This window comes from Sturnira hondurensis, unplaced genomic scaffold, assembly GCF_014824575.4.
Source record: "Sturnira hondurensis isolate 20B ecotype Veracruz unplaced genomic scaffold, ASM1482457v3 Scaffold0011253, whole genome shotgun sequence".
NCBI lineage: Eukaryota > Metazoa > Chordata > Mammalia > Chiroptera > Phyllostomidae > Sturnira > Sturnira hondurensis.
Window position 1 is genome coordinate 2224648 of NW_028083884.1, and position 26660 is coordinate 2251307.

Genomic DNA, 26660 nt, shown 5'->3' on the forward strand with positions numbered 1-26660 from the left:
TTCCTGCAGCTCCCGGCTGAAGTCCCTTCAATTCCTCCCCAGTGCCTGCATGGTCAGCAGCCTGGCGGGTGGGCTGCCTGGCCAAGCACCGTGCCTGACGCAGCCCCTTTGGGCAGGGACACATGGCTGGACAGGTAGCTGGTGGCCGGAGGGCCGTGGGGTAGAAGCGAGAAAAATGACAAGTGCCCTGCTCAGGAACTCACCAGGCCCCTTGTATGTCCTAAGGGAAGATACTGCCCCTTGCTTCCCACTGGGGTGCACACACCCCAACAGAAGCGACACCCTGAAGCAGAGGAAGCTTAAGATGTTTCATGGCCCTTGGCCTGCAGCCCTGGGAGCGACAGAGTTCTCAGTGGGAGGAGAAGCCACGTGTCGCTGGGAAGCACTTCGGGCGCAGTGAGCTCTCCCAGGAAAAGGGTCTGGGTCTCCAAGCTCCCAATATTGTCAGCGTTTCTTTGCCCATTCTCAGGAAACACTCGCTTGTAAAGAGGACACTCCCATGTTACCTAAGCTTCAGCCCCACAACACCGGCATCTTCCCTCGTCTCCGATGGCACTCAGTCTCAGAAGGGCCCTTCTCCAGAGGGACACTCAGGAGTCTCCCTCCTGGCTGGCTGCCATCAAATCTTCAGGAGCCTGATGGGCACCTTGATCTTTCCTTGACGAACAGCCGGAGACCAGAGTCCGAGGAGCTCATGAGTGGGCTCCCTGGGGCTTCTCGTGGGGGCAGGGGAAGGTGAGTAGGGCCGACGCCCCGATGCTGTGTTGGGGGCCGTCCTGGGGTCCCTGTCAGCCCCACAGTCCCATTACAAAGTAGATACACGCCACCACCAGGTGATCTCCCTAATGTTTCAGGCGGTGACCTCATGCACCAATTTGGGAGTGACCCTGGGGATAGCTGCTGACTCTGCCAGGCCAGGAGGACAGTGCAAGGCAGCACAGGAGCCGTTCCTGCCCGCGGGGCTGCAGGTGGTGCTTCTGCTGCAGCCCGTGCAGAAGGCCAGGGGCCTGTCGCTTCTCTAGCCGAGGTCGGGCTGACCCAGTCTGCCAGCCACACAGGTCCCCTGTGTGTCCAGGTCATGAGCTCCACCCCAGGGACCTCAGGGACCCACTCACTTGGCCAACGGCGGGAGTTCAAGGCTGATGGGGACAGAGAGAGCCTGAGTGTGGTGGCCCCCTGGGAGAGACACCACAGAGGCGCGTCTGCATTGGACCCGGAGAATCTGGCTGGGTAACAAGAGGAACCCTCCTTCCTTCAGCCCTTGGCGTTTGTGCACTGGGAAGTAGTACTCTGAGAAGGCCTGTCACAGATGGACACTGCTCTGGGCAAACCCAAGGCGGCAGGACTTAGGATGGCTCTGAGGACCCTGAACACACTGCATGTCTGTGAGACACCACCGAGTGGGGGCCGCGAGGCCAGAAGACCTGAGCGAGGGGGTTCCATCCATTCCCCGTGGTGCCACTGCTGACTGGCCACCCTAGGTCACAAGGTGTCCCGGTCCCTGGGTCAGCAGGGTGGAGAACACAGCCCTTGAGAAATAACCAAAACCCTTCGAGCAGGGGAAGGCAGTTTGGGGCTTCAAGGGTCTTGACCCATATTTCCTTTGCTGTTCAAGTGGCTTTGCAGCAATCAGGGTGGAGGACTTTTCGGGGTCAGGAAGTGAGAGGATGTTTTCACACACTGGCAGAATTTAGCGAGGGGCCCTGAGGGCTGGGCAACTGTAATGAGAAAGAAAGGAAAATACACAAGCAGCCCTGACCCAGACCCTGACTCTTTACGTCAAAAGCAAAACGCGATAATTCACAAAATGAAACATGCCTGGGGCTGGAGGGGGGGGCCGGCCGGGCTCCGTCAATTCAGTAATCCCGGTCACGACCTGCAGGCCCACAGAGCACGAGGGGAGGTGGCTCGTGGTGTACACAGGCCGGAGCTGCTCCCGGGGACCGGAGACGCGGGGTTTTTTCCCTGGCGAGTGGCTTGAATGTGGCTCTCCTCTGACTTGGTGCAGCCCCAGGCAGGTAACTCTTGAGCCCAGCTCAGATCTGAAGGGCTGGGGTGCAGGGTGCCCCTCATTCCTTGCGGGTGAGAGGCAGGGCGCAGCGAGCTGACGTTCTGTCTTTCAGGACACCCTCTCCTTCCACGGCTTCCAAAGCGGCTTCACTTGGACCTGTGTTGGAAATATCTTGGCCTTGGGAGATTTTTCTCCAGTGAAGATTTCAGTTCACGGGGCTTGGGAGTGAAGGAGGGACAGGAATCTCCTAAGATCCAGGGAACTCAACCCACTGCCCTCCCCCGTGAAGTCATGTCTCTGCCCGAGGCCCGCCTGCCAGGCCACACAGTGAGGTGGCCCTGCAGAGACCAGCTCCACTGCCCACCCAGAGCAGAGCTTGGGGGTAGGAGGCGTCCCCAGGAAGCCTACTGCTGATTCCTCTGTCTCCGACCACTGTGGGGAGAGGAACTCTGGGCAGGAAATACTACACACACACACACACACACACACACACACACACACACACACACGGGAACAGGGGTCAGAGCCAGAGCTGGCCGAGCCAGCATCAAAGGAGCATCCAATTTTCTGACCTGGAAGGTCACGAGAACGGAAAGGGGACCCAGACGGGCACGCTCACGCCCGCTGTGAGGAGCCCCAGCTGGCGTGTCAGTCTCAAGAGCGCTGGGAGCTGAAAAAACATCAGGCTTCGGGCAAAGAGAATTTGTTTTCCAGGAAAGGTTGGGGAGAGAATAAACTATGTCACTTGAAGGATAATTCCACGGTCACTTGACATGCTTTGTGGGGAGACTGTGACAGGAGCAGACGCTAAGGGCACAGCACAAAGTGGATGCTGGTGCCCAGGTTCAGGGCCAGGAGCTGGACAGGGGCAATGAGGGACCGGCCGGCATGTACGTCCTCAGTTCGGCCCAGCTGCCCTCTTGGGTCTACTTGTCCACAAAGCACCGGGGAGGCTGATCTGATTCACGTTGGAGAAGCCGGCGCTGTGTTTGGCACAGAGTAGGAGCTGGTCCCGGGCGGCCCACCCACCCAGCACCCAGCACCCAGCACCCAGGGAGAGGAGGCCCTGGCTGTGAGGGGCATGGGCAGAGGACAGGCCCGGGTTCAGCGCCCTGCGTTGGCCCCAGCTGGGTGTTCTTGGGCAATTACCTAGCCTCTCTGAGCCCCCATTTCTTATTTCAGCTGGCTGTTATAAGAACCCAGTGAAACATAAAACATGACGTCAGGGCACACAGTAGTTGCTCAGTAAATGCCAGCTCTCTCCTCTCTTACCCCAGGACAGCTAGTGAGCCCAAATGTGACCTTATTTGTCTTGATTTCCTGTCTCTGCTGTTCCCAAAAATGGAAGAGAAAGAGGACAAGCCCCTGCCCCTCCCGCAAAGCGGACTGAGAAAACTCCAGGAACTCAGTCCCTTTCTCAAGTTTTCTTTTCAATCCTCCCCCACCCTGGACTCTTCTTGAAGTGCTGGGGCAGGAAGTAGGAAAAGCCAGGGTGCAGGGCCAGGCTGGCCCCGCTGCCCTTCCCACCCTGCTCAGGAAGGGCTCAGGTGAAGGCGGCTCCAGGCTTGCCAGCTTCATTGACAACAGGACGGAAAAGCTGTTGTGGGTACTGGGAGCTCAGAGCCCACAGAGGCCAGGGCATGCACTTGGAACAGAGGGATTTATTTGCCTGAGCCACTCACGTTCAGTGCCCTGGGTTGCCCTGGAGACCAACTTGGTCAGATAGATGGTGAGATTCTACGTCAGCTCCCCCAAGGCTGGAGATCCCACAAAGGGAGATGAGGGGACAAGCCTGACCCCTAGTCCAGTGCTCTTGGCTCCAGGTCACACTGTCTTCCAACAAGCTGCCATTTCTAAACTGCGCCATGGCTGGGAAGGAAAAAGGTAGCCCAGCACTTTCCAAAGATGATGGGTGGTCTTTGCGGCACAGGGACACACTTAAGTAATACTGAATCGCTCAGGGGAAACGGCAGGCCCTTCTGAATTCTTCATGCCTCCCAGCCTCAAGAAGGCAGCCGCAGCGTGGAGCTACCCTCTTGCTGACATGTCTCTGATTCTCGCTAACCTCCTTTCAAACAGGGAGTGGAGACTTTGGGCTCAGAGCTTTAGGCAGGCAAAAGAGTGTCCAGCTAGTATCCAGCTAGAATTCAGCATCGATTTCTCCAGTGACCCTTACGTGTGACAAATCAATACTAGTTTTGCAGATCATGTTCCTGATACCCAGTTCCCTTTCAAACTCATTGTATTTTCAGTTAAAAGATGGGTTGATCTGAAGACCAGTGCTACACGAATCATTGTAAGGATGTATACAGTCACAGCAAAGGCTCCACTGTGAAGGTGTCGAGAGTGACTGAAGGCCATGAGCCCTGCAAACGAGCCCTGGGAATGAGCCCTGCGATCGACGCTGTCACCATCCTTGTGCACAGAGGGGCAGGCTGGGGCTCTGAGGACCCACAGCCGGGAAGTGGTGGAACTGGGCTGCCATGTGAAACTGAGGACAAGGACTGAAGCTGCCGACTGCCCCAGAGGCCTGGGGATTGTCCCCCACTGAGAAGCCGGCCTGCCTGGGCTGTCTCAGACCCTGTGCCGCTTACCTGGGTGAGAGCAGGGATGGACCAGTGAAGCGATGCTGTGAGCCACAGTCCAAAGAAAGAGGGACTTAGAGTAATTATTATGTCCTTTCATTCAAATGCTTTACTTTTTAAAAGGTGGATGCTTTCTGGAGAGCCAAACAAGCACTAGGAGCAAATTTCTTTTGTGCAGGAACTCAGGCTGATGGGTAATTTCCCCTGAACAAGAACAGACTTCCCCACCTTACCGGATCATTGTTACGGAAACAAAGAGGCATGCGTCTGTGGAAGGCCCCGAAACAGCATCCTGCTAGTGGACCTCCCGTGAGAAACGCTCTCTAAGGGCTACCTGCCTGGAACACTGCCAGCACCCCACACAGAACACGGGCTTCGAGTCAGAAGCCTGTTCCAACACACCTGACCAGGTTTCCGTCAGGAGAAACCCACGTGGGGCCTGTCGGCAGAGCCCCCCACCAGGTCTCAGCTGCCCCGGGCTCCAGTGGTACCGCCTGCCAGGCCACTGGGATGGGGTGGGGCAGCATGAAGCTGGAGACCGGGCTCAGTGGCTCCTGGGCCTGGTTAAAATGAACCATGTCAACAAAGCAGCCAAAGCTCCATAGCCAGGGGTGCCACTTAAGCCTGCCTCCAAGATGCTAAACCAGCTCTTCCCTTTCCTGACATCGGTTGTCTGATCTGTGAAATAGGTTCACTGACACCCATGTTGGGGAGTTGCTGGGACGATGGAAGAGCAGGTGTGGGAGACACCCCGGCAGCGCTGGACGGAGAGGGGGCCTTGGGAACATCGTCTTGTCAATGAGGAGAAAGGCTGGAATGTTCCTGAAGGACCAGGTCTGGCCCGACTGTTTCCAACGGGTGATTGGGCTTCGGTTCTCCAGAGGAAGACAGATTCATGCGCCTCCTGTGCACTACAGTTTGTTTACCTTGTCCCCTCCCAACCGAGGCCATCTTACAAGTGAAAACAAGTCACAAAAATGAATCTGAGCTCTTTAAAAATTTAAAATCCTTGTGCTTTAAAGGACACCATCAACAAGGAAAGAAGACAACCCATAGAATGGAAAAAAATAGTTGCAAACTGTATATACCTGATAATGAACCTGTATGCAGAACATACAAAGAGTTCTTAAATTCAACATTAAGAAGATAAAAATCCAATTTAAAAATGGGCAAAGGCTTTGAATAGACATTTCTCCAAAGAAGACATATAAATGGCCAATAAGCACATGAAAAGGTGCTCGACATCATTAGTCACTAGGGAAATGCCAATGAAAACCACAAACAGCCACCGCTTCACACCCACCTGGAGGGACAAGGCGAGAAAGACCAAAGACAACAAGTGCCGGGCAGGAGGCGGAGGGATGGGCCCCTTCACACACCAAGGGTGGGCGTGTCGAAGGCACTGCCACTTCCCCGGGTCGGACAGGTCCCCAAGGGCTTAAACTCCATTGCCACGTGATCCTCGGTCCCACCCCTGAGGATGTCCCCCGCAGAAATGAAAACATGTCCACGCAAACACTTGTACATGAACCTGCACAACGACGTTACTTCCAACAGCCAAAAAGTGGGAACAGCCCGCATATCTCAGTGGAGGAGAAGACAGACGAAATGCGGTTTATCCAGACGATGGGAATGTTCTTCGGCCGCAGAGAGGGATGAAGCACTGATACAGGCCATGGCGTGGATGGACCCCGCAGACGTGCTCAGTGAAATAAGGAGCCGCACGAGCCCGCGCACTGCACGGTCCTGTTTGCGCGCGATGCCCAGAACGGGCAAACCACAGAAGCAGAAGCAGAGGGTTGCCAGGGGCTGGCGGGAGAGGGTGCGCAGGTGGCTGCTATCAGGCGCGGGGTCTCTACTGGGGGCAGTGAAATGTCCTGGAATCAGATAACGGTGGTAGTCACACCACGCCGAATATTGCACAAACCATCGCACTGTAAAGGGCCCGTTTTACGGTACGTGAGCCATCCACAAAGCTAGTGTTAAAAAGGAGGTGTGCAGTGATGGGTGATTACAGCACCTAATACCGTTTTCAGGATCTCATTATTATCAGTAATTTCCCAGCTCAGAGCAACCTTGCCCCTGCACACCTGTCGCTGGGATCACTTCTGATCCACAGGTACCTGGCAGGGGAGCACCCAGGTCTCCACAGAGCCCGGCACACATCTGCTTCCATCAGGGGCCCTGGGGCAGACAGCCCCTCGGAGCTGACAAGCCTGAGACTGTCTTGAAGACACGCCATGCTCATGGCTGTCTCACCAGCCCCGAGACCAGCCTGCCACACAGACGGTGTTTTCAGCCTAGGTGGGGGCAGTGAGAACACAGGGAGGAGGCGACACTCCGTGTGCCTCCCCAAGTCCCCCAGCCTCTCTCGTTGGCCAGTGGACTGGGACAGGAGGTGACGTGTCACTCCAGGCCAAGGCTCATGTGCCTCCGTCACCCTTCTCCTCCCCTTTGGTGGTGACCGTGGGACAATGGCTTCAAGATGGGGGAGACACAGAGGCAGCCAGGACCCCGGGTCTTCACCCAGGAGAGATGATGACCCAAGCAGGTTGTGGGTAAGAAAGACAGACATCTCCATAGTGGGAAGGCCCCGAGATCTGGGCCTGTTTGTTGTGGCTGCTAAGCATCGATCATCCTGACTAATGCGTTGCCTTTTAATTTTTTTTTTAAGCCTCACCCAAGGACATTTTTCCATTGCTCTTGGAGAGAGAGGAAGGGAGAGAAAAAACCATCGATGTGAGAGAGAAGCATTGATTGGTTGCCTCCTGTACATGCCTGGACTGGGAACCAAACCCACGACCTAGGTATATGTCCCAGCCGGGCATGGAACCCACAACCTTTTGGTTATGGGACAATGCTCCACCTGAGCCACACTGGCCAGGGCTGACTAAGGCATTGCCTTTTAAGGAGTCCGGCCTTGCTGGCCAGCCCTCCATGGCTGCAGGGCTCCGGATCCCTCCTTGGCCTCTCGCAACCCCCCAGCGAGGGGGTTGAGAGCCACGTCTCTACCTTGTGCAGGGGCCAGGGACCCCAGAGAGGGCAGCTGCCATCTTTCCCACACAGAGAGCTAATAACCCTGCCGCCTGTGGCAATGGCCCTATGCGACCGGTCCTTCCTGTCCTATGTGATCAGTCCTTCCCTGCACCCACTCAGTGACCATCCCTATGCTCCCTCTGCAGGTCCCTGGGTGGTCTCCTGCCTCCAGTCTCTCCCCCTCTCCTTTCTCCTCCTAAACTGCAGATGGCATGCAGAGCCCTCGTGGCTCCCACTGCCCTTGGGGTGGTGTCAAAGCCCCTGATGTGGTTTTCCAGGCTCTGCTGCCCAGTGGGTCCCAGCCCCAACCCTCATCTCCCACACAACGGACCACCGGGCACCTTTCCCACCTCTGGACCAGGTTTCGCACCCTCAGAACTGCTGCCATTTGCGGCCGGATCACTCTTGGCTGTGGGACCACCCTGTGCATTCAGGGCGTTCAGCAGTGTCCCTGGCCTGTGTCCATTAGATGTCAGTAGTACACCCTCCCCAATGTGTCAATCAAAAATATCTCCCAACACTGCCAAATAGGACATCTGGCAGGGGTGGGGTGAGGGGGGATGTCCCCAGGTGAGAACTCTAACCTTTGCCCAAGAGAGGGGCCTTCTCCTTTCATTTGTACCTGGCTTCCTCCTCTTCTTCCTCATCATCTAAAAATTGGACTCAGCCACCTCACCTCCCAGAAGCCCCCCGGGCTCACCCACCCAGGCCGGTCTAGGGACAGCTTCTCACGAGCCCCCTTCCCACCTCCCTCTGCACAGTTCCATGCTGCTCCAGCCGCACTGCATTGGACTGATCTGTCGATATGCTGTCACCCAAGGCGGGCTCCTCAAAACCCACCACCAAACCGTGCAAGCGCTGACCACCTGGACCCGAAGAAGCACATCAGAGCATCACTCCAGAAACCACCCAGGCAGGAGCAAAGGTCTCCGACCAGAGGCAGGAGGCTCTGTGCAGCCGGGTCGGGGGCGGGGATCAGGCCCAGCAGGGACACACAGAGAGAGAGACAGAGAGAGACAGAGAGACAGAGAGAGACAGTGTGTAGGCCACATCTGCAGGTGAAGGGCCTCGCAGGGAACAGCCTGAACGAAGACGACGAGGTGCAGATGTCAAGGCAAGGCTGGGAAAGGGCATGGCAGAGCCCAGGGTGGGGCTTAGGGAGGTCGTGGGAGGAAGGATGTGGAGCCGAAGCAGGCCCATCGGAAGACCCTGGGACGCATGCCTCGGCCCAAGAAGTATTCTGCAGGATGCAAAGTTTGAAAAGGTTTTATGGTCACGTAAGTCCAGGAACCATTTTGTTCGCAGCTAAATGAGGCTCTCCATTGCAGGCCCTCTCAGAGCCTTCACTGCGCTCCCGTGACAGGTGAGTCTTCACGCGGGAAGGGGGGCGCGGGCACGCTGGGCAAGTCTTCGGGGAGGGGGTGGCATGCAGTGTTCCGTGCACATAGTTGACCACACGGGTTTTTTTCTCAGAGCCTCTCAAAGGCCAGGTTTCTAGGGTCTGCCCTTTGGAAAATGGCCCCTGGAGCCGAGGCACCTGAGCTGCATCTTGAGGGGCCCAAGGTACAATGTGGGCTTGGGGACAACGGCTCTGGGGCTGTCCCATGGCCTCAGCCAAGGCTGGGGCCTCGGCCACTCACTCAGCCCCTCTGCCAGCCCCTTGCTCCCCAGCACCTGGGGCGTTTGCAGGACTGGAAGGAAAGCAGGCTCCTGAGAGCACAGCCACAGGAGGGGCTGGGTAGGCAGGGCCAGACTGACTGTAGGAAAACAGTCGGCCCACGGGACCACTTCCACCACCTCCCCCAGGCCCTGGGCCGTAACATATGGTGCGGTTTAAATTTTAAAAACTGAGGAGCACTTCAGGAAAAAATGTTGGCAGGCTCCGAGGCACTTGTAAAACTGTCTGAGCTGATGGGAGGCTGGGCCCCTCCTCCCCCTCCTCCCCTTCTTCTCCCTCCTCCCGGAGTGCTGAGCGGGGGCACAGAGGTCTGGAGGGCCGGAGCTGGGAGTCCTTGAGCAGAGACTTCGGGACGAGGTGGGCTGAGGCGGGGAGAGAGGGACGCAGCCCCACTGTAGCCCTGGGACAGGAGGACAGAGATGGTGAGGCCAGGCAAAGAACCATTTCATCCTAGTGGGCATCAGCCAGGCTGGCAGATGCGCAGGAAGCAGGTGGTGAGGGCAGCAAGGGGGCAAGGGGCCATAGGGGACACAGGGCTCCTGGGTCACCACAAGTGGGGCTAAGTCCCAGCTGTGTGACCTGGGACAGTGACAGTCCCTCCTGAGCCTCCCCATCCTGGCCTGCAAAGGTGGAGGCAACAGAATCTCATCACGCGGTAACACAAGGACTAAGTGAGACGGCACCAGCACAGAGTGGGTCCTCAATTCATGATAGTGGCCATTGTCCAGAGGGGACCCAAGCAGGTGGGCAGTCCTGAAGGGGTGCAGACGCAGAGCTGGGTGGGCAATGCTGAGCCACTGTGGAAACTGCCTTTGCCGAGGGCGGCTGAAGGTTCCACTAGCCGTGCCCCGTAGCAGGCTCCTCCCTCCCAGGCCGTGCTGCCGCCGCCTGTGAGCAGGGCTATCTGTCTCTCACCTCCTGGAGGCTAGAAGCATCACAAGAGCATCTAGGCAGCGTCTAGCTCCCTGTAGGCGCTCAGCCAGTGAGCTGTCAGTGAGCTGTTAGCCCCCAGGGGTGCAGGGGCTACTGTGGGTTTAAACCCCCGTGTCGCCTGGATGCCTTCATGAGGGGTTGTGGGCTTTCAGCAGCCCAGCTGGCCCTGGAGGAGCTACTGCACAGGACCTGGATTCCTTCCGTCCACAAGCCCACCTGCGTCCCCGGCAGAAGTCCGCCTGCATAACCACAGCACCGGTTTCGGTGCCTCCTGCCTTAGTGCACTCGCCAAACGCACACAGGACGAGGGGTTGGCGCCCTCCAGGTGGCAGGCTGGCAGGGCTTTTTGAATCAAGCTAATTAAAGGCCAACTGATTAATACTCTTGGGAGGGTTGGGGGCTGCCTTTCCTCGGGGGCTAAATGTCACTTCCTGGGAGTCCCTCTGTCTCACTGGCAACACAGGTCTCGCCCTGCGGAGAAGCGTCTCCCACCTCGTGCTTCCCTTTGCTGGGCTCCTGTTGCGCATCACCTGCCATCCCCTCAGTGTGGGCTTGGCAGGGACAGAGTCCGTGATTGTCCAGCTTGCAGGGACCTCTGAGATCATCTGGTCAAGCCTCACCCTTTAACAGCAAGAACACCAAGGCCCAGGCAGCAGAAGACTGGGTTTCATGGTAAGTTGGGGGTGGGGCCATCTCCTGACCTACAGGTCTGTGTGTTGCCGCCCCGGCTGCACTGTGTGTGGATGGACAGACAGCCAGGACCCCATCACACAAGCAGCTTGTGGTGTCTTTAATCCACCAGCAGCTTGGGACCTGACGAGGACCTGTCCTGGGGGCTGGAGCCCACCAGATCCCAGTCCTGGGTGGGGACGAAGCCACCGCTGGCCCACGGAGGTGTGGGGCACACACAAAGCTGTGTGCAGACAGGCCTCATCTCAGGCTTTCAGGGCCTCCAGGAGGTGGGCCGGGCAGGGAGGGCTATTTTCAAGAAAGGGAAACTGAGGCCCAGTGAGGGAGCATGACTGCATGGGTAGACGAGCTGGGATTAGAACCCCAGGCTCCCAGGCCAGGCTCTGTGACATGGATGGTGAACACATGTATCTGTCAAGGTGGGGTAAGAAGACACAAGTTCCAAGGAAGCAAGGTCATCAGGACCCGGGAAACAGGAGGAGGGCAGGGTGGAAAGATGGTATCTGCCTCTGTTCCTTCAGCCACAAGGGGGTGCTCTTGAGGTGGGGTCAGGGTGGCCCCTCACCCTCAGTAAAGTCTAGAACCTACTTTAGAACACTCTGCACTCTGTTAAACGTCCCACTGACGTCGTCTCTGCCAGCACAGCCTCCGCCACCCTCTTTCCCTTCCACCACCTCCAACCCCCTCTGCGCCACACCGACCCCTCCCAACCACCCAGGCTGGCCTGGCTTGGACCACCCATCTCAGCCCTGCGGGGCGTGGGCACTCTGGGGAGGACGAGAATTCTGGATCTCTGGAGCCCGATGGCAGCCACCAGCCCGGCGCTTCCCAGCTGCCCACACAGCCAGGCACCCCATAATTCCTGCATTAGGCTTCTCACTCCTCCCGTTGGGGGCTTGGGGGGCCTCTTACCTTTGGGGTGAGGTACTTGGTCATAATTTCCTTCCCTTTTTCTCCCAGTTTTTCATCTGGAGTAACTTCATATTCTGCCTAGAAGAGAAGAAGGAAAAGAACAATACAAGATTTGCTTATGAGCTTCTCATAATGGCAGAACTTTTGAGGTTCCTGGAGAGGACACCCTGGAGGTAACCTGACCAATCCCCTCCTCCCACAGGGCAGGGTGCTGAGGCCCAGAGGGGGCAGCAGACCTGACACCCCACCCAGCCCACTCTGCACCTTTGTGGATGCGTGCTTAGGACAGTGGCCTTCCTTCCGGCTGCCCATCAGGATCCCTGGGGAGCAGACGCCAGTGCTCAGGCCCCACCCCGTCCCATACCAGGTCAGACCTTCTGGCGACCAGGGCTGGGCATCCAGGTTGCGATGCCAGGAAGCTGGGGCTGAGATGCCAGGAAGCTGGGGCTGAGAACCACCAGCGTAGATAAATCAAAGGAAGTCACCGGGAAATAACAAGCCATCAAACTGGAAGGCCCGCCCCCAGAGGCTGCGTTAGGTCAAGCAGGTTACAAGCCGCCTGACCCTAGACAGTTTCCTTAACCTCTGCAAAACACACTTGGAGAAAGTGCTGCCTTGTAGGGTGACTGTGCAGCTAGAAGGTATTAAAGCTCTTAGCCCAGAGCGGGGCACGTAGTAAATGCTCAGTTAACAGCTGCCACACTGACGACCTTGTCCCTGTCACACTTTGCAAGCGAAAACAACCATAGGAGGGTCTCACCTCTTGTAGTTTTTCAGCTCACAAAGTGAACACACAGAGATTTTGCAAACGCTCCGGTCTGAACCTCGAAAGAGCCCAGGTGGTGATGTGGGAGCGTGGCAGGAGCCCCCAGTACACCCCCTCACCTGCCTGTGGAGAGCAGGGTGGGGTTCTTTGAGGGGAAGTGGCAGGGCTGGGACTTGGACCGCCAAGCCTGGGGCTCTTTCCCAGCAACACGGAGGAATTTGGCATTCTAGGTCGCAGACCAAGCCAGCAGGACCAGGACAGAGGGCCTTTCCACTTCCCTTGACCCAGGAGGAGCCCCTTCACGCACACCTGATGCCCTTGCAGGAACGACCCGGACCTAAGAAGAAACCTGGGCAAGTTTGCCTTTCTCATTTCCACCGGGGACTTCAATGGCTACCCCTCAAGGATGTGTCAGTCTTGGTCCGAACGTACAGTTATTTCAAAAGAAATGACGTCAGCACACAGAGACTGAAACGCCCTTCTCTTCTGTCTCATTGTGGAGTTAGATGCCCCGCTCCTTTGGCTTGGTTCACGGCAACCCAGTGTCCAGGGACCGGTTTGTCCCCAGGCCATCCTGTAAGACCCTCCTGGAAGAGGGCAAGTGCAGGGGGCACCTGGAATGCCCACAGAGGCAGCCAGGCACGGTTCCATCCACAGCAAGTGAGCTTCCTTTTAGTACCATTTCTCTTCTAATGGAGAATCAAGACGCCACAGTGTTTGCCAAGGGAGAAATACTGACACTGTGACCATCCGAATCACAGGACGACAGGAGGGTGGTTCAGGAAGGAACCCAACCACTCACCATTCAGAGCTGGACACCAAGGCTCAGGGAAGCAGAGGACTGGCCTAGGGTCACACAGCTGGTCACAGTAGAGCCAGCACGGAAGTGCAGGCCTCTTGACCTCCACTGGGCCCCCGCCTCCGCCCCTCTCTCTCCAAAGGTCAGTGCCTCCTCACCATTAGGATGAGCCCTGTGGGATCAGTCACTTCTTGATGGTTTGATTAATGATGTCTTGGGACCATTTAAGGAGAGAAGGTGGCTCTTTCTTCCTGATGTTTTCTCCCTCTATGCTCTCCAGCAATCCCCTAAAACTGATACACACGCGAGCACACACCTCCACACCATATGGAGTGGATTAGAGACTCACCCTACAAGGCAGGTATTATGATTCCCAATTTACAGAGAGAGACACAGAAGCACTCAGAAGCCAAATACGACCAGTTCAAACCCAGCAAAGCTAGCAAGCGACAGGGCTGGGGGCCGGGGCTACGGCACAATTGACCACCCTTTTTTCAGAGTGAGGAGAGAAGCACCCAGTGTCTGCTGCCCTGGACACTCCGCCTAGTGGTCTGGCACCCTGGGAATTTACCCAGACTGCTTTGCAAGGCCAAGACCACCTCTTGGGATAACTCAACCCCATGTAGAACCTTGGATTTTGCACTGTCCCAAAATATACCTGTGAAGGCAGCTCTATTTAACCGTAAGGAGACCTCAGACTCACTAATCAGCCTCAATAACCAGCTGAAAATATTATTGCTCTAGGTATTAAAACCCAGGTTAAAAGAAAATCCCATCACTTTCAGGTCAGCTGCCTCCCAGCAGAGGCCCGGCGGGTGGCTGGGCACCACAGCCCCACAGGGAGGCAGCGGGAGCATGCGGGGACAGGCGTCCCGGCCAGGGATCAAAAGGCCTTTCTTTGAGAGTCCACGTCAGGTCACCGCCACTTGAAGAACATTTGTGTTGGAGGCAGAAAACCAACCGGTGGCTTCCAACTGGCCTTTCTGTGCTGATTAAGTCACCTGGAGTGACAGGCCAGGTCTCCACGGTGCCGGGCCATGAGAGGCTCACAGCAGGCATGTCCCGAGAGGCCACCCCCCAGAGGGCAGCTCAGCGGGGTGGGCAGCTCACACTGCCCAAGGCAGGGGACCACCCGGAAACCCACTGCTGGGGTGACACCCTCACCCAGGTGGTGGGCAAAAGCCGCTGAGATCGGCTTCAACCAGAAAACATAAGCGGCAAAGAAGAGGCGGGGCCGCCAGCCAGGGGTTTCACAATTAGAGCCGGCTTGGGAACTGGTGGCCACCCAATGGCTTCAGCGATCAGAGCGGTAAGCTGCCTGCGAGGCACGCCCCTGGGGCTGCCATCTGTCAGAGGGCTCCCTCCTGCCAGAGAGGGGGTGGGATTTGTCCCCACCCCCAACAGAGGGGACACACACTGCCCCCTCTGCCAGAACGTCCATTGGAAACCATCTGCTGCCCCAAGCTCGGCCCAAGCAGCCAGAGCACCAAAGGGCACCCACACCAGTCCACTCGGAGGGGCCTCCGCTGCCCGAGACGCACCCGAGGTGCCCCCGAGCGAGGGAGGCGTCGTTCAGTGAGCCTGTGCTTGGCCCGGTGATTCATGCCAGACACAGGGGTAACCTTGGAGGAGGAGATGCTGCCCCCCCACAAAGACCAGAGCTACACCGAGTTTAAGACAAAAAGTTATTTATGTACCTGCAGCTGCCAAGGAGTGTAAACACCTGTGGACACCCTAGTTTGTGGACCTGCTGCTTCATCCTCTCGGCCTGTCCTAGTAACGCCATCAATCCCAGAAAAGGCTGCTGGGAAGGTGTCCCCTCTCTCATGACACGTTTCCCTCAGGTGATTTTTTAAAGCGTGAAGACTGCAAGCTGACAAACAGGGACCCGCCGTGTTTGCAGAGAAGCCGGTTGGAAGAGCAGAGTCTGAGCCGAATTCCTCTCGGCCCCCGACTGGCTGCAGACGTCACGCCACCTCCCTTCCTGGGGACCCTCTCGGCCCTGACAGGAAGCTGAAGTCAGAGACGCTAGGAGGTCTTGCCACCTCCGGCCCCTGTAATTACTGATGTGGTCAGCTTTTCCAGTGTCCTCACGGTGGGGACAAGTGACGTGCCTGGCTGACCTCGTGGCTTCACCAGGGCCCCTTCTGGAGGAACACCCGGCTCCGCCCCCACTGGCCTCGGGCTGACCACGTGGGAGGCCCTTGCCCCAGGGGGCCACTCTCCACCCTGCAGCTGCAGCGGGGCAGGCGGGGGTGTGGGGGAAGGGTAGTGGTCTGCGGCCTCCCCCACTGCGCACAGGGGCTCCTGCACCCCTCTTTTGGGGACCTGTCAGACAGGCTCTCCTCTGATCTCCAGCTGCCATCTGAGTGGCCCACTTGGGTCTGGTTGGGAGGGGATTCACTGGCCCCCCAAGGACAACAGGCGGGGCAGGACCACAGAGAGAAGGGAGGGTGGGGTGGGCCGCTGGCCACACTGGGATGGACTGAGCAGTGGGAGTGGCCCCTGGGTGACCCCCAGACCACCCTGACAGGACCACAGTCACCAGCTTATGAGACGTAACCTGCCCGGGGCCCGAGCTAAAAAGGAGGAGGGAAGGAAGGGACGCACCTCTCTTGTGAGGGGAGGGAGTAAATTTGCCCGCAGCTGTCAGAGAAACTGTGCTGCCACCTCCTGCCACCCCATCAGCCTCCCGTCCTCCCGAGAGCTGAAGCCCTGAGGGCCCCCTCCCCGCCCCTGTCCCCACACTGGCCTCTGTCCAGCTGCGTCCCCTCTTCCCCCAGCCCCGCACAGCATTTCTCTGGGCAGAGGTCTTCAGCTCTCCCCATCACTCTTTGGTTCTCGGAGAAAAGAGTCCCAAGCTACTCTAGTGCAGGCAAAACTGTCCTCTCTTGGGTCCCCGAACCCAAGGACGGGTCGGATGACCAGATTGTGGGGAGAATGGAAGCGCAGCTGGGCTCACTCAGGATGCCAAGGACAGGGGTACGAGCACCTCCGGAACCTGCTCTCACCCGCTGTGTGTGTGCGTGTGCGTGTGTGTGTGTGTGTGTGTGCGCGCGCATGCAAGCACGTGCTGGCCTCCTTCTCTCAGTGCTGCCTGAGACGTGTCGCTCCAGGGGCAGAAGACACGGCGGCCCACGGCTCCCAGGTTTTTTCACGTCAAGCCTTCTCCACCAGAGAAGGACTTGCCCTCACGTCTATGAAGCCCAAGAAGTGCATGGGCAACTCCCTGCTCCAATTGACTGCAGTTCGGCGGTGACGTCATTCGGAACACGGCAGCTTCAGGAGAGCTGTGCTGTCTGGAAGAATGGGTGGGCATCGAGAAGGACCATTTTATAAGGGGCACTTTTCTTGTTGTTTCTAATATATTTGACTGATTATGATATTACCATTGTCCCAATTTTCTCCCTTTGGCCCCCTCCAGCAACTCCACCCCTCAGTTCATATCCATGGGTCCTACATATAAGTTCTCTGGCTTCTCCATCTCCTATACTGCTTTTAACATCCCCTGGCTATTTTATACCTACCATTTATGCTTTTTTTAAAAATATTTTATTTATTTATCTTTCGAGGGGAAGGGAAGGAGAGAGGGAGAGAAACATCAATGTATGGTTGCCTTTCGTGCGTCCCCTGCTGGGAGTTGGCCTGCAGGGAACTGGCCTGCAACCCAGGCATGTGCCCTGACTGGGAATCGAACCACGATCGTCTGGTTCGCAGGTCCGCGCTCAATCCACTGAGCTACACCAGCCAGGGCCCATTTATGCTTTTTAATTCCTGCACATTTTCCCCCATTCTCCTTGCTCCTGCTCCTTGCTGATAACCCTCCAAGTGATCTCCATACCTATGATTCTGTTCCTGTTCTTGGCGGTTTGCTTAGTTTTTTGTTTTTCAGATTCAGTTTTCATAGTTGTGAATTTGTGCTTTTTTAATGTTGCTAGTTTTGATCTTTTTCTTAAACAAGTCCCTTAACATTTCGTGTGATAATGGCTTGGTGCTGATGAACTCCTGTATTACCTTTACCTTGTCGGGGAAGCAGTACTAGGGGCACTTTTCCAAGATCACTCTGCTCCCAGGGTCTGGCTTCACCAGCTGTTCAAGGCTCTCTATGTCCGTCTCAAAACTGACTCCTTCTCTCCCACCCTCCCTCTTTTGGGAGGCCACAGCGATGGCAGAAAGACAAATACTGGGTATCTGCCACTTCTCGTCAATAAAAGAAGCAGAATACTTAGTTCCCCTAGTGGTTTCATTTCACACCAAGTCATTTCACAACACAATTTCAGGATAACCAGGTGCATCTAAATCCAGGCGATGGCTTACTGATTTCAAGCTCTTTTCTGTAGTTCTGGGCCAATGAATAGCTTGGGGTGCCTTTTGGCATTTCTTTTATTTTTAAAATTTTTTAAAAGATTTTATTTATTTATCTTTTAGAGGGGAAGGGAAGGAGAGAAGGAGAGGAGAGAAATATCAATGTACGGTTGCCTCTGGTGTGTCCCCTGCCAAGAACTGGCCTGCAACCCAGGCATGTGCCCCGACTGGGAATCGAACAGTGATTGTCTGGTTCGCAGGCCCGCGCTCAATCCACTGAGCTACACCAGCCAGGGCCTCCTTTTGGCATTTCTTGATGCACGATTTTGCTAACTGTAACTCCATGTCATGGCCAGTTTCCGTCACTAAAAACAGAGGCTTGACTCCTCCTCGCTCCTGCTATTCATGGTCTTCAGAAGCCTCTTCCATACCTAGCAGGACTAACCTGGGCAACCGTACGATGTTAGGTGCGTGGCAATAAGGAACCTCCCAGACCAGCCTGTGAAAGGCACTGCAGTTTTGACCTTGTGCTCTCGGGCCACTCACTCTGGGGAACGCCAGCCATGCTGGGAGGACACTCAAGCGGCCCCTCGGACAGGTTCCCCCCCCCTTAAAAAATCGAGGCCTCCTGCCAACAGCCAGTGTTTATGGTCATTTTCAAGCTGTTAAGTTTTGAGCTAATTTCTTACAAAGCAACAAGTAACAGGCATCTGAACTCATGGTTAATGTGAGTTTATGACTTTGTCCAATTTTTGTTTATGTCTTAATGTCTCATGTAATCCAAAAGCACGCTCCTTGAGGGCAGGACTGTACTTCCCCGGCTCACCACGTCGTCTCCAACTGCTGGGACACCGTGTGACACCCTGCAGACGGCCAGCAAACACGAACTGAGTCTGGCTGAGGGCCTGCCAGGCCCCCCCATCCCCAAGAGAATACCCCCAGTGTGGGCACGAGAGGGATTCAGGAGCTGAGATACCTGCGAGGCTTCCAGGAGAGACGTTAGAGAAGAAGTACGTCCATCTGTAAGAAGGCCCTGGCAGGACCCTATTGGCCTGGGGGGTTCTGCACTGACCTGGAACCCCTTCTGACCCCTTGACCAGCTGGGCAAATCCTCTTTGCCCTCCTCAAGCCAAATCTAGTCATCGCCTTGACTTAGGTCAGTGACTCCCTTTCGTGGTGGGAGTGGGAGGGGGAGTCCTCAGATTCCTGGAAGCCCCCCGACAACCACGGCTAAGACTGAATCACCCTGCAGTCTGGTGGGTGGTGCACAGACCATTCTGCTGCACCCCCATCCCAACCCCCGATGACCAGGCCCCATTGTCAAGCGGCCACAGCCTTCCGCCTGACCAGAGAACCTCAGACACGAAGACTGAGTGGAGGGTCAGCCTTTCCTGCGGCTGCGTCAGAGCCCAATGGGGACGGTTGTTTTTAATGAGCTGCACTTGGCAGAAAGTCAGCCCAGAGGTGGGAACGGTGAAGACGGCGCTGGCCGGGCCAGGAGCACTGGGTAGTACTGGACGCCCAGGACAGCGCCACCTCCTCCCTCCTCGGAGTTCCAGTCAGGATGGAAGGAAAAAAAACGCACTTCAGATGAGAATTGCGCCAGCTTTGGAAGACTCAATAAAGTCTTCGTGCGTAAAAGAGGTGTTTCCAAAGGCTGGTCCTTTGACGTCAGGATGGGCGATGAAAAGGCCCCGATAATTCCCAGAGATGCAGACAAAACGCAGGGGATGGGGCCAGCCTCTCGAGTGGCGGCTGCGTTAAGGCCTACGTACAGAGCATTCGTCACGTCAACACAGGCAGCCATGCCCACATTTCCTTTCCAAAAAAAAAAAAAAAAAAGCTCCCGGTACAGGCCCAGCAGCAGAGAACGTCTGCATGGCCTGAATGAGAACGGCATCCATCGGGTTCTTTCTTCTTCTCAAACTGACCGTAACCGTCTAACAAGACACGTGGCTGGAAAATTCCACTGGCTCCTGGGATTAGCCTGGCCCTGCTCTGCCTCATCAACTGCAGACAAGTCCCCAAGCTGCCAATGCCTCATCTTTTCCGAAGGGAGAGCAGCCCTGGTCCAGGGCTCCGTCCTTGGGTTCCAGCTCCTCTCCATCCACATCCCTCTCCTCGGTGAGCTCGTCCAACCCACAGCTCTGAATGCAGCTGTATGCTAACATTGCCCATCTTCCACTTCCAGCCCAGCCCTTTCTCACAGAGTTCCGACTTGAGCACCCTCCCCTAGAACATCCACTCGGATGTCTGATGGTCACCTTCAGCGGCGTGCACCTAAAATGAAGCTTCTGTCTGCCCCCCCCACCCCCAAACGAGCCTCCCATAGCCTTCTGCCGACTCCACCCTTGCTGTGGCTCTGGTCAACACTTTGAGGTCACCCGTAACTCTCCTCTCTCACCCTCTATGCATCCGGGGACACTGTTAACTCTGCTTTCAAAGAGCCCCCAATGCCACCACTGCCACCAAGCCAGCGTGGCCTGGGCTGCCATCGGCTCTCACCTGGACTGCTGCCGAGCCTCCTATCAAGGCTCCATTCCCACCCTTGCCCCCCGTAGCCTGTTCCCAACACAGAGTAGGAGGGTCCTTTAAAGACCTGAGTGGGGCTGTGCCACTGCCTGCTCACAGCCCTCCGGGGGCTCCCGTTTCACTAAAGTCAAAGTTCTTTAACGGCACAGGTCTGGCATGACTGACCCCTTTGCCAGATCCCTCTGCCCTCCTCCCTCCACTCCAGCCACCACCATCCTGGCAAGGGGTCTTCAACCATCCTGGCAAGCCACAGCCACCACCAGCAGGGGCCAGAACGTAGGGCCCAAGAAAGACCTGGGGAAGGTTGAGGATGAAAGGGTGGGTAGGGGCCTGTTGGCAGAAGGTCTGGTAAGTCAGCCTCAGAACTTGGACTCTGTCCTGGACGTGAGTGCTTCCCAACCATGGACACCCAGTACAGCAGGATGCCACTGTCTGCTGCAGAGAATGGCCAGCCCATTGGTAATGAGCGCCCCTGTGCCGCACTACTGGTCTGCAGGTGCCACTTCCCAGCAACGGGAGTGGGACTCCTCAGAGAAATGATGAGCTCCAGGTCCCGGGCAGGAAACCGCAGAGCAGCCTCGAACTGCACGTTACGCCAGGCAGCCAGGAGGCTGCCAGAGGTCGCAGGGTCCTCTCAAAGGCTCAGAAGCCCCCCGAGGGCTCCCACTGGCCAGTGATAGAACACCAACACAAATAATGACTAGTGTGCATCAAAACGCACCTTGTTTAAATCCGCACATTTAACACTCTAACTGGTTACTATTAGTGAACCACTTGGTACTTTGAAAATATAAAGATGGGGAAAGAACCAAGCATTTCTTGTATGCGCTTTACCCCTGGGTAACCCGACAGGAGCGATCAACAGCGTTTCTGAGTTGGCAAATGAAGAAGGAATGACAGCATAGAACGTCATCACATTGCAACCCCTAATTAATCAACAGGGTTTGGTATTGAGTACCAGTGGCTGCTGCCATCTCAAAGAGAAGGCCACCCGGACACTATGTGTCCCCTGACACAACATGAAACCACTTACAAAGTCAGTGCCCTCACCCCCAGATTGAAATGAGCCTCAGTTTCCGGGTTCAATGAAATGGATTTACAAGAAATCCAGGGGGACCCACTGAAGGGCACATGGGGATGAGGGCACAGAGTTCAGACCACGGAACACACCTCTGGATGAACCTGGGAGGCGGGCAGACACTGCTAAGGTACACATTTGCAACAAGGACGGGAAACTTGGAAATGGGGCCACAGACTAGTGTCGGGTGATGGGAAAGAATGATACTTTAGCTACGGGAATGGTGTTGTGGGAGGTTTTGTTAAAGAGCCCTTATCGTTTGGAGCTACATGTGAAATGTTCACAGACAAAACAATGCATGTGAGACCTACTGCAAACACATGGAGGAGGGGGAGGGTGGAAGAAGATTGGCCTTGAGTTCCCACGTGTTGATGTGGGTGAGGGACGCGTGGGGGTTCACTGTACTATCCTGCAGACTTTTACCTGCGACAGTTTGAAATCTCTCATAATACAAAGTCACGAAGACACTAGGGCCCCACTCCCAGAGACACACGTTTGTGAGTCTGGGCTCCGGCCTAAGCCCTGCTGCTTTTATGGGGCTGCCCCGTGTTCTGCTGCGCAACCGCGGCTGAGAATGTTGTGACCGCTCACACGGCACACGCAGAGAAGCTGCACCAAGACCAAGACCAAGACCAAGACCAAGACCAAGGCTAGGAGGGGACGGAACTGGTCTGGGAGAGGTCAAGGAGCCATGCACACGGTCCGTGATGGAGCGGGGGAAGGGATGAGGATGGAGAGGGCTGACATGACGCAAATGACCGGGCTGGGGTGGCTGTGGGGTGCTGGTCTCTGGAATAGGAAACATGCCGGGGCTGGTAGTCTGGGGGGCCGGGGGAGAAGTTCTGAGATGGTTTAGGACAGGTGGACTGTTTGAAGGGCCCCCATGACTTGTGAAAGAGACAGTCAGTGGGCTGTTTGGCTTGCGGCTCTAAAGATCCACATTAGGACCCTGAAGAAGACACAGAGACTTGGGTGTTACGGGGCCGTCCCCTACACCAGGACAGAGGCCGGGGGCGCTGCAGCCAATGATGCTACGGAGGCCTGGAGGAAATGACAGCCCCTGGGCCCCCTGCCCTGGAAATGGGCGTCTAGACGAACCCCTTCCTGTCACGACTGGTCTCCACCCTTCACCCTGGACAGAAACCCACAAGGCAGTGGGCCGGGCTGAGCAGCCCTGCCTTCCTGAGCAAGCGCTGATGAACCCCGCCTGTCCCCACATTGGGCCCTCAGAGTCCAGGCTGCTCGACCCACATTTGTTAAACAAGTGAGCGACCAGGATGTCTGCAGGAAGTCGCCACAGTGTGACTCATGGCCACACGTGCCAGCAGCTGTCAGACTGGCCTGAAACTGCCAACTTGCGTTCATTCCATGAGCAGGTACTGAACCCCTGCATGTGCTGGGCACTGTGCTAGGCAGGGTGCCCTGGAAGCCGGGAGCCTGGCCTCAGGGAGATTGCCTTCTAGCCAGTAAGCAGACAGGAAACCAGTACACAAACACAAGCTTTGGAATTTTAGAAAATGGATTCTCGGCTGGGGGAGGGGCCGTGGAATTCAAGAGCGACCTTGAGGGGTTGGGAAAGCCACACAGCTGGCCCACGCACGGCCTCGAATAACCCGGGCTCCCGGCGTCAGAGAGCTGACAGGGCCTCACTTTGAAGCAGTGGTAACCGAGGCCCAGAGTGGAGGTGGCTGGCCCACGGGCATCCAGCGCCTGGAGACAAGTCTGCGTTCTCAGAGTCTGCACTGGACGTTTCTTGAGCCACAGTTTTATTCTTCATACCAGTGGTCCACCTTCTCCTCTGGAGGAAAACGACCGCTGATCACAGAGGACCACGGGCCCTCCCTCCCCCAGGACCAGGGACTTACCACTGAGTCCAGAAACTGAATGTAACGCTCCAGCCCAGGTCTCGTTTCACAGAACTGCCGGAAAAGCAACCTCCCAATCGGCTGCTTGTCACATAAGCTGCAGTAATCTCTGTCTGGAGACAAGAAAATAAGAATGTGGTGAGACCCAGGCGGGGGCCAGGCAGGGCCATCCCATCCACCCACACCTGGATGTCGTGCCCCAGATGGACAGAGGGAAGTGACTGGCACACTCTCAGGAGCCCTTATTTATCTCTGCACTCTGTAGACTCAGAGGGGCCAAGGTCGGTGTAGACACAGGGACCTTCAACCTTTTGGCGTCTCTGGGCCACACATTAAATACACTGCAACACATAACCACAAAAAAATGTGATAATGTTTTAAGTAAATTTACGATTTTGTGTTGGGCCATATTCGCAGCCATCTCGGGCCCGGGGCTGGACACCCTAGGTAGAGGAAGGTGCCGGTTAGGGCCCAGCCTCCACCCCCAGCCCGCTTCCTGCTCGATGCCCTCACGTATATCTGGAGATGCCAGCAGTTCTGGGGACTATGGCTATCCCCCGGCTGGCCGACCAGCACGTCACACTCCCTGGTTACAGAGACTGGATGAGGGTGGCAGGCATGAGACCCAAGCCGGGAAAGCCAGAGGGAAGCCCAGACTCTGCCTGGCCTGTGGAGCAGTGGTGTTTCTCTCCCTCTGGGTGCTGGGTGTGCAGCTGCGGCCAGAGGCTGCCGCCGGGTGGCTGAGGCTGACACAGGAGGAGGTCAGAATGGGGAGAATTACAGGAAGCAGATTCGGTGCCCTATGATGTCACGAGGCTCTGGATCAAACCATGCCTGCAGCCCAAACATATCTGAAAAACATATTAATGAGCTTGGCTTTGGGCAGTTGGAAAAAAATTTTCATTACCTATAACTCAAAGCACCCTAATAACTATAGTAAAAAAAATTTCACTTTTGCCAAGTTGGAGCAAAATCCAGTTTTAGGGTGCTCCAGATTATGAAAAATTTGCATTTCCCAGTTGAGGTGCTAGGGGCACAGAGACAGAAAGTGACCAGCGCTGAGCCAGCCGCTCAGGAGCCGAAAAAGTTCTGAAGTGAAAGTACACGGCAAGACTCCACGCCCAGAGGCCTAGCCAGTGACTTGCTGTGTGACTTCAAGAAACCCATTTGCCCTTTCTGGACCTCAGTCTTCCTCTGAAAAATATTAAGGCACGTGTTGGAAGTAAGATGGAGGTTGGAGCGAGGGGCGTCCCTTCATGGCTCTGGCTGCCGTGGCTCTGCCAGAGGCTCTCCCCGGCCAGGAGGATGCTCAGAGGACTGACCGGGACACGCTGCCTCGAACCTTCTCGAGCACTGCAAGTTCACCCTTTGCTTCTGTAGCTGCACAAGGCACAGTCAGGTGCTGACACGGGGAGACCAGGAGGTGGGTGAGTTAGGCCTGGGTTAGGGGAGCTTCCTGGATGGCAGGATGGACTGTCCTTGCCAGGTGCAGAGGAGGAGCCAGGACAATCGTGCCCTGGAGGGCTTTTCTCGGGTCAGGGAACACGAGGGCAGATAGGAACACAGCCATCACGCCAACTCATTTCCACGCCCAAAGAGCTCAGCCTGGGAAGGTAAGGCTGTTACCTGTACGGAGGTTGGGGACTGTGAGTGTGGGTTACAGAGCTAAACCGCCGGGGTTCAAACTCGAGCCTGACCACTAACTGTCTGTGGGACCTGAGGCAATGGACCTGACACTTCCATCCCTCAGTTTCCTCACCTGTAAACTGGGAACAGTGATCATACCCAGCTCCAAGGACTGTCCTGAGGGTTAAATAAGACCATGGGGTGAAAGGACTCAGAGCAGGGCCTGGCATGTAGGCAATGCTTAACAAACACCATCTATCATCATCGTGGATGGGGACTTTCTGCCTGTCCCCTCGCCCTTCCTCTGGGGAGCCTTCTCTCTCTGTAAAACTCCAGCCTGAGGTTCTAAGGGAGCTGACTGCTTCTAAGCCTCATGGGCACGTGACTCAGCCCTAGCCAATCAGAGCCCTCTTCCCATGGCCACATCCACAGGCTCATGTGACCTGAATGGGTCTTGGAGTCCTTCCAAGATTTTTGCTAGCACTTCCAGGAAAGACACTGGCTCCTCTCTGGGGTGACAAGGCCATAGCACTGGTCACCACAGAGCTCCCACAACCGTCTTTCCCACCAGGTGGCGAGAGTCCACACAGGCTGAGGCCAGCACAGGGGAAGGAGAGCTGAGCGAAGAGAGAAGCCTGGTGCCCCGCGAGTATCACAGGTGCCCTGAAGCCAGCCCCCCAGGCCAGCCCCGTGCCTCCATGCTGATGCCCCTGCAAGAATCTCTGCTGAGCCCAGTGGGGTTAGGTTTCTGTGTCTTGCAATTAAATCCACTCATTCTCACAAGTGGATACTTTGCTCAATGGGACCCCCTCCTCAGTGGGCTGGGGGCTGAACTAGCCTCGAAAGACCACCTTGACTCAGCCCAGCCTTCCACACACACAGACGGCCCCGGAATAGCCACTCCAACAAGCACTCACCCCCATCGCGAGCGGGAGGGGGTGGGGGCGAGGACGGGGTGCGGTCCCAGGCCTCGGGGATCTTGGATTCTGTTAGAAAGGCAGTGTGTGGGGAGACTGAGCAGACAAGATCCCAAATGACAGTAATAAAATGTCAAGCTGGATGAGTGTTAGCTCCCGGGTCCGGGAGCGGGGAGCCCCGGGGTGGCGGGTCTGTGGCCTGCACCTGTTTGCACAGCCCCCTGCAGTCAGCCTGGGCTCTCTCTGCCTCCCCCGCCAGGTGCCGCCCACAGGTGAGGAAAACAAATGCCCTGTCCTTCCCACCTGCTGAGCATCCCCAGCACGAACACCCAAGGAAAGCAAATTGCCTTATGTCAAATTCCAGTTTTATTCCATTATGGCAGGGAGCCCCACACTGCTTACGTGATGCCAGCCCCCCCGCCGCCCGCCTCGTTTTCCAAAAGCAATTATGAGGCTTCGCCTGCTGCGCTGTGGCTGCCTAGGGGTCCATCTGACAGCACGCTTTCTCTCCATACGGCGCTTGCTGTCAGTGTGGAAACAAGGCTGTCATAAACTCACAGCACAGTAAACACCACGTGACCCAACCCAAGCTGTCGGCACCTCGGTTCTGGGCCACTCCCGGCTGCGCAGAGGATCCCAGGCAAGAACGCCGCCCGCTGGAAGCCGGGAGGAGATGAAAGGATCTGTAACCAACTATTCAGGTTATTTTCTCAACCTTTAGTGAAGATACACGGGCCTATCTTCCAAGGAAGCACCACCGGCCGCCACCACCACCACCAAAACCAAGGTGCAATGTGTGTACTTCCTTTAGAAACGGAGGAGGAGGCCACAGAAGGAGGAAGAGGGCTCTGGGGGTCAATCCAGGTGCCAGGAGGAGGCTGGAGTCAGAGTCAGAGCGGGAGTGTGGTCTGCTGGGGGGTGGGGGGG

General features: G+C 56.5%; 1 protein-coding gene across 1 annotated transcript in view; it reads right to left on the minus strand.

Moving 5' to 3' along the window:
• Nucleotides 1–26660, minus strand: part of GRK5 (G protein-coupled receptor kinase 5) — a 186461-nt gene that overhangs the window by 27869 nt on the left and 131932 nt on the right. The window contains exons 3-4 of the mRNA XM_037059653.1: nt 23191–23303; nt 11846–11923 (exon numbers count right to left, since the gene is read on the minus strand). Coding sequence (XP_036915548.1) covers nt 11846–11923; nt 23191–23303 — 191 coding nt within the window. The remainder of the gene's footprint in view (nt 1–11845; nt 11924–23190; nt 23304–26660) is intronic.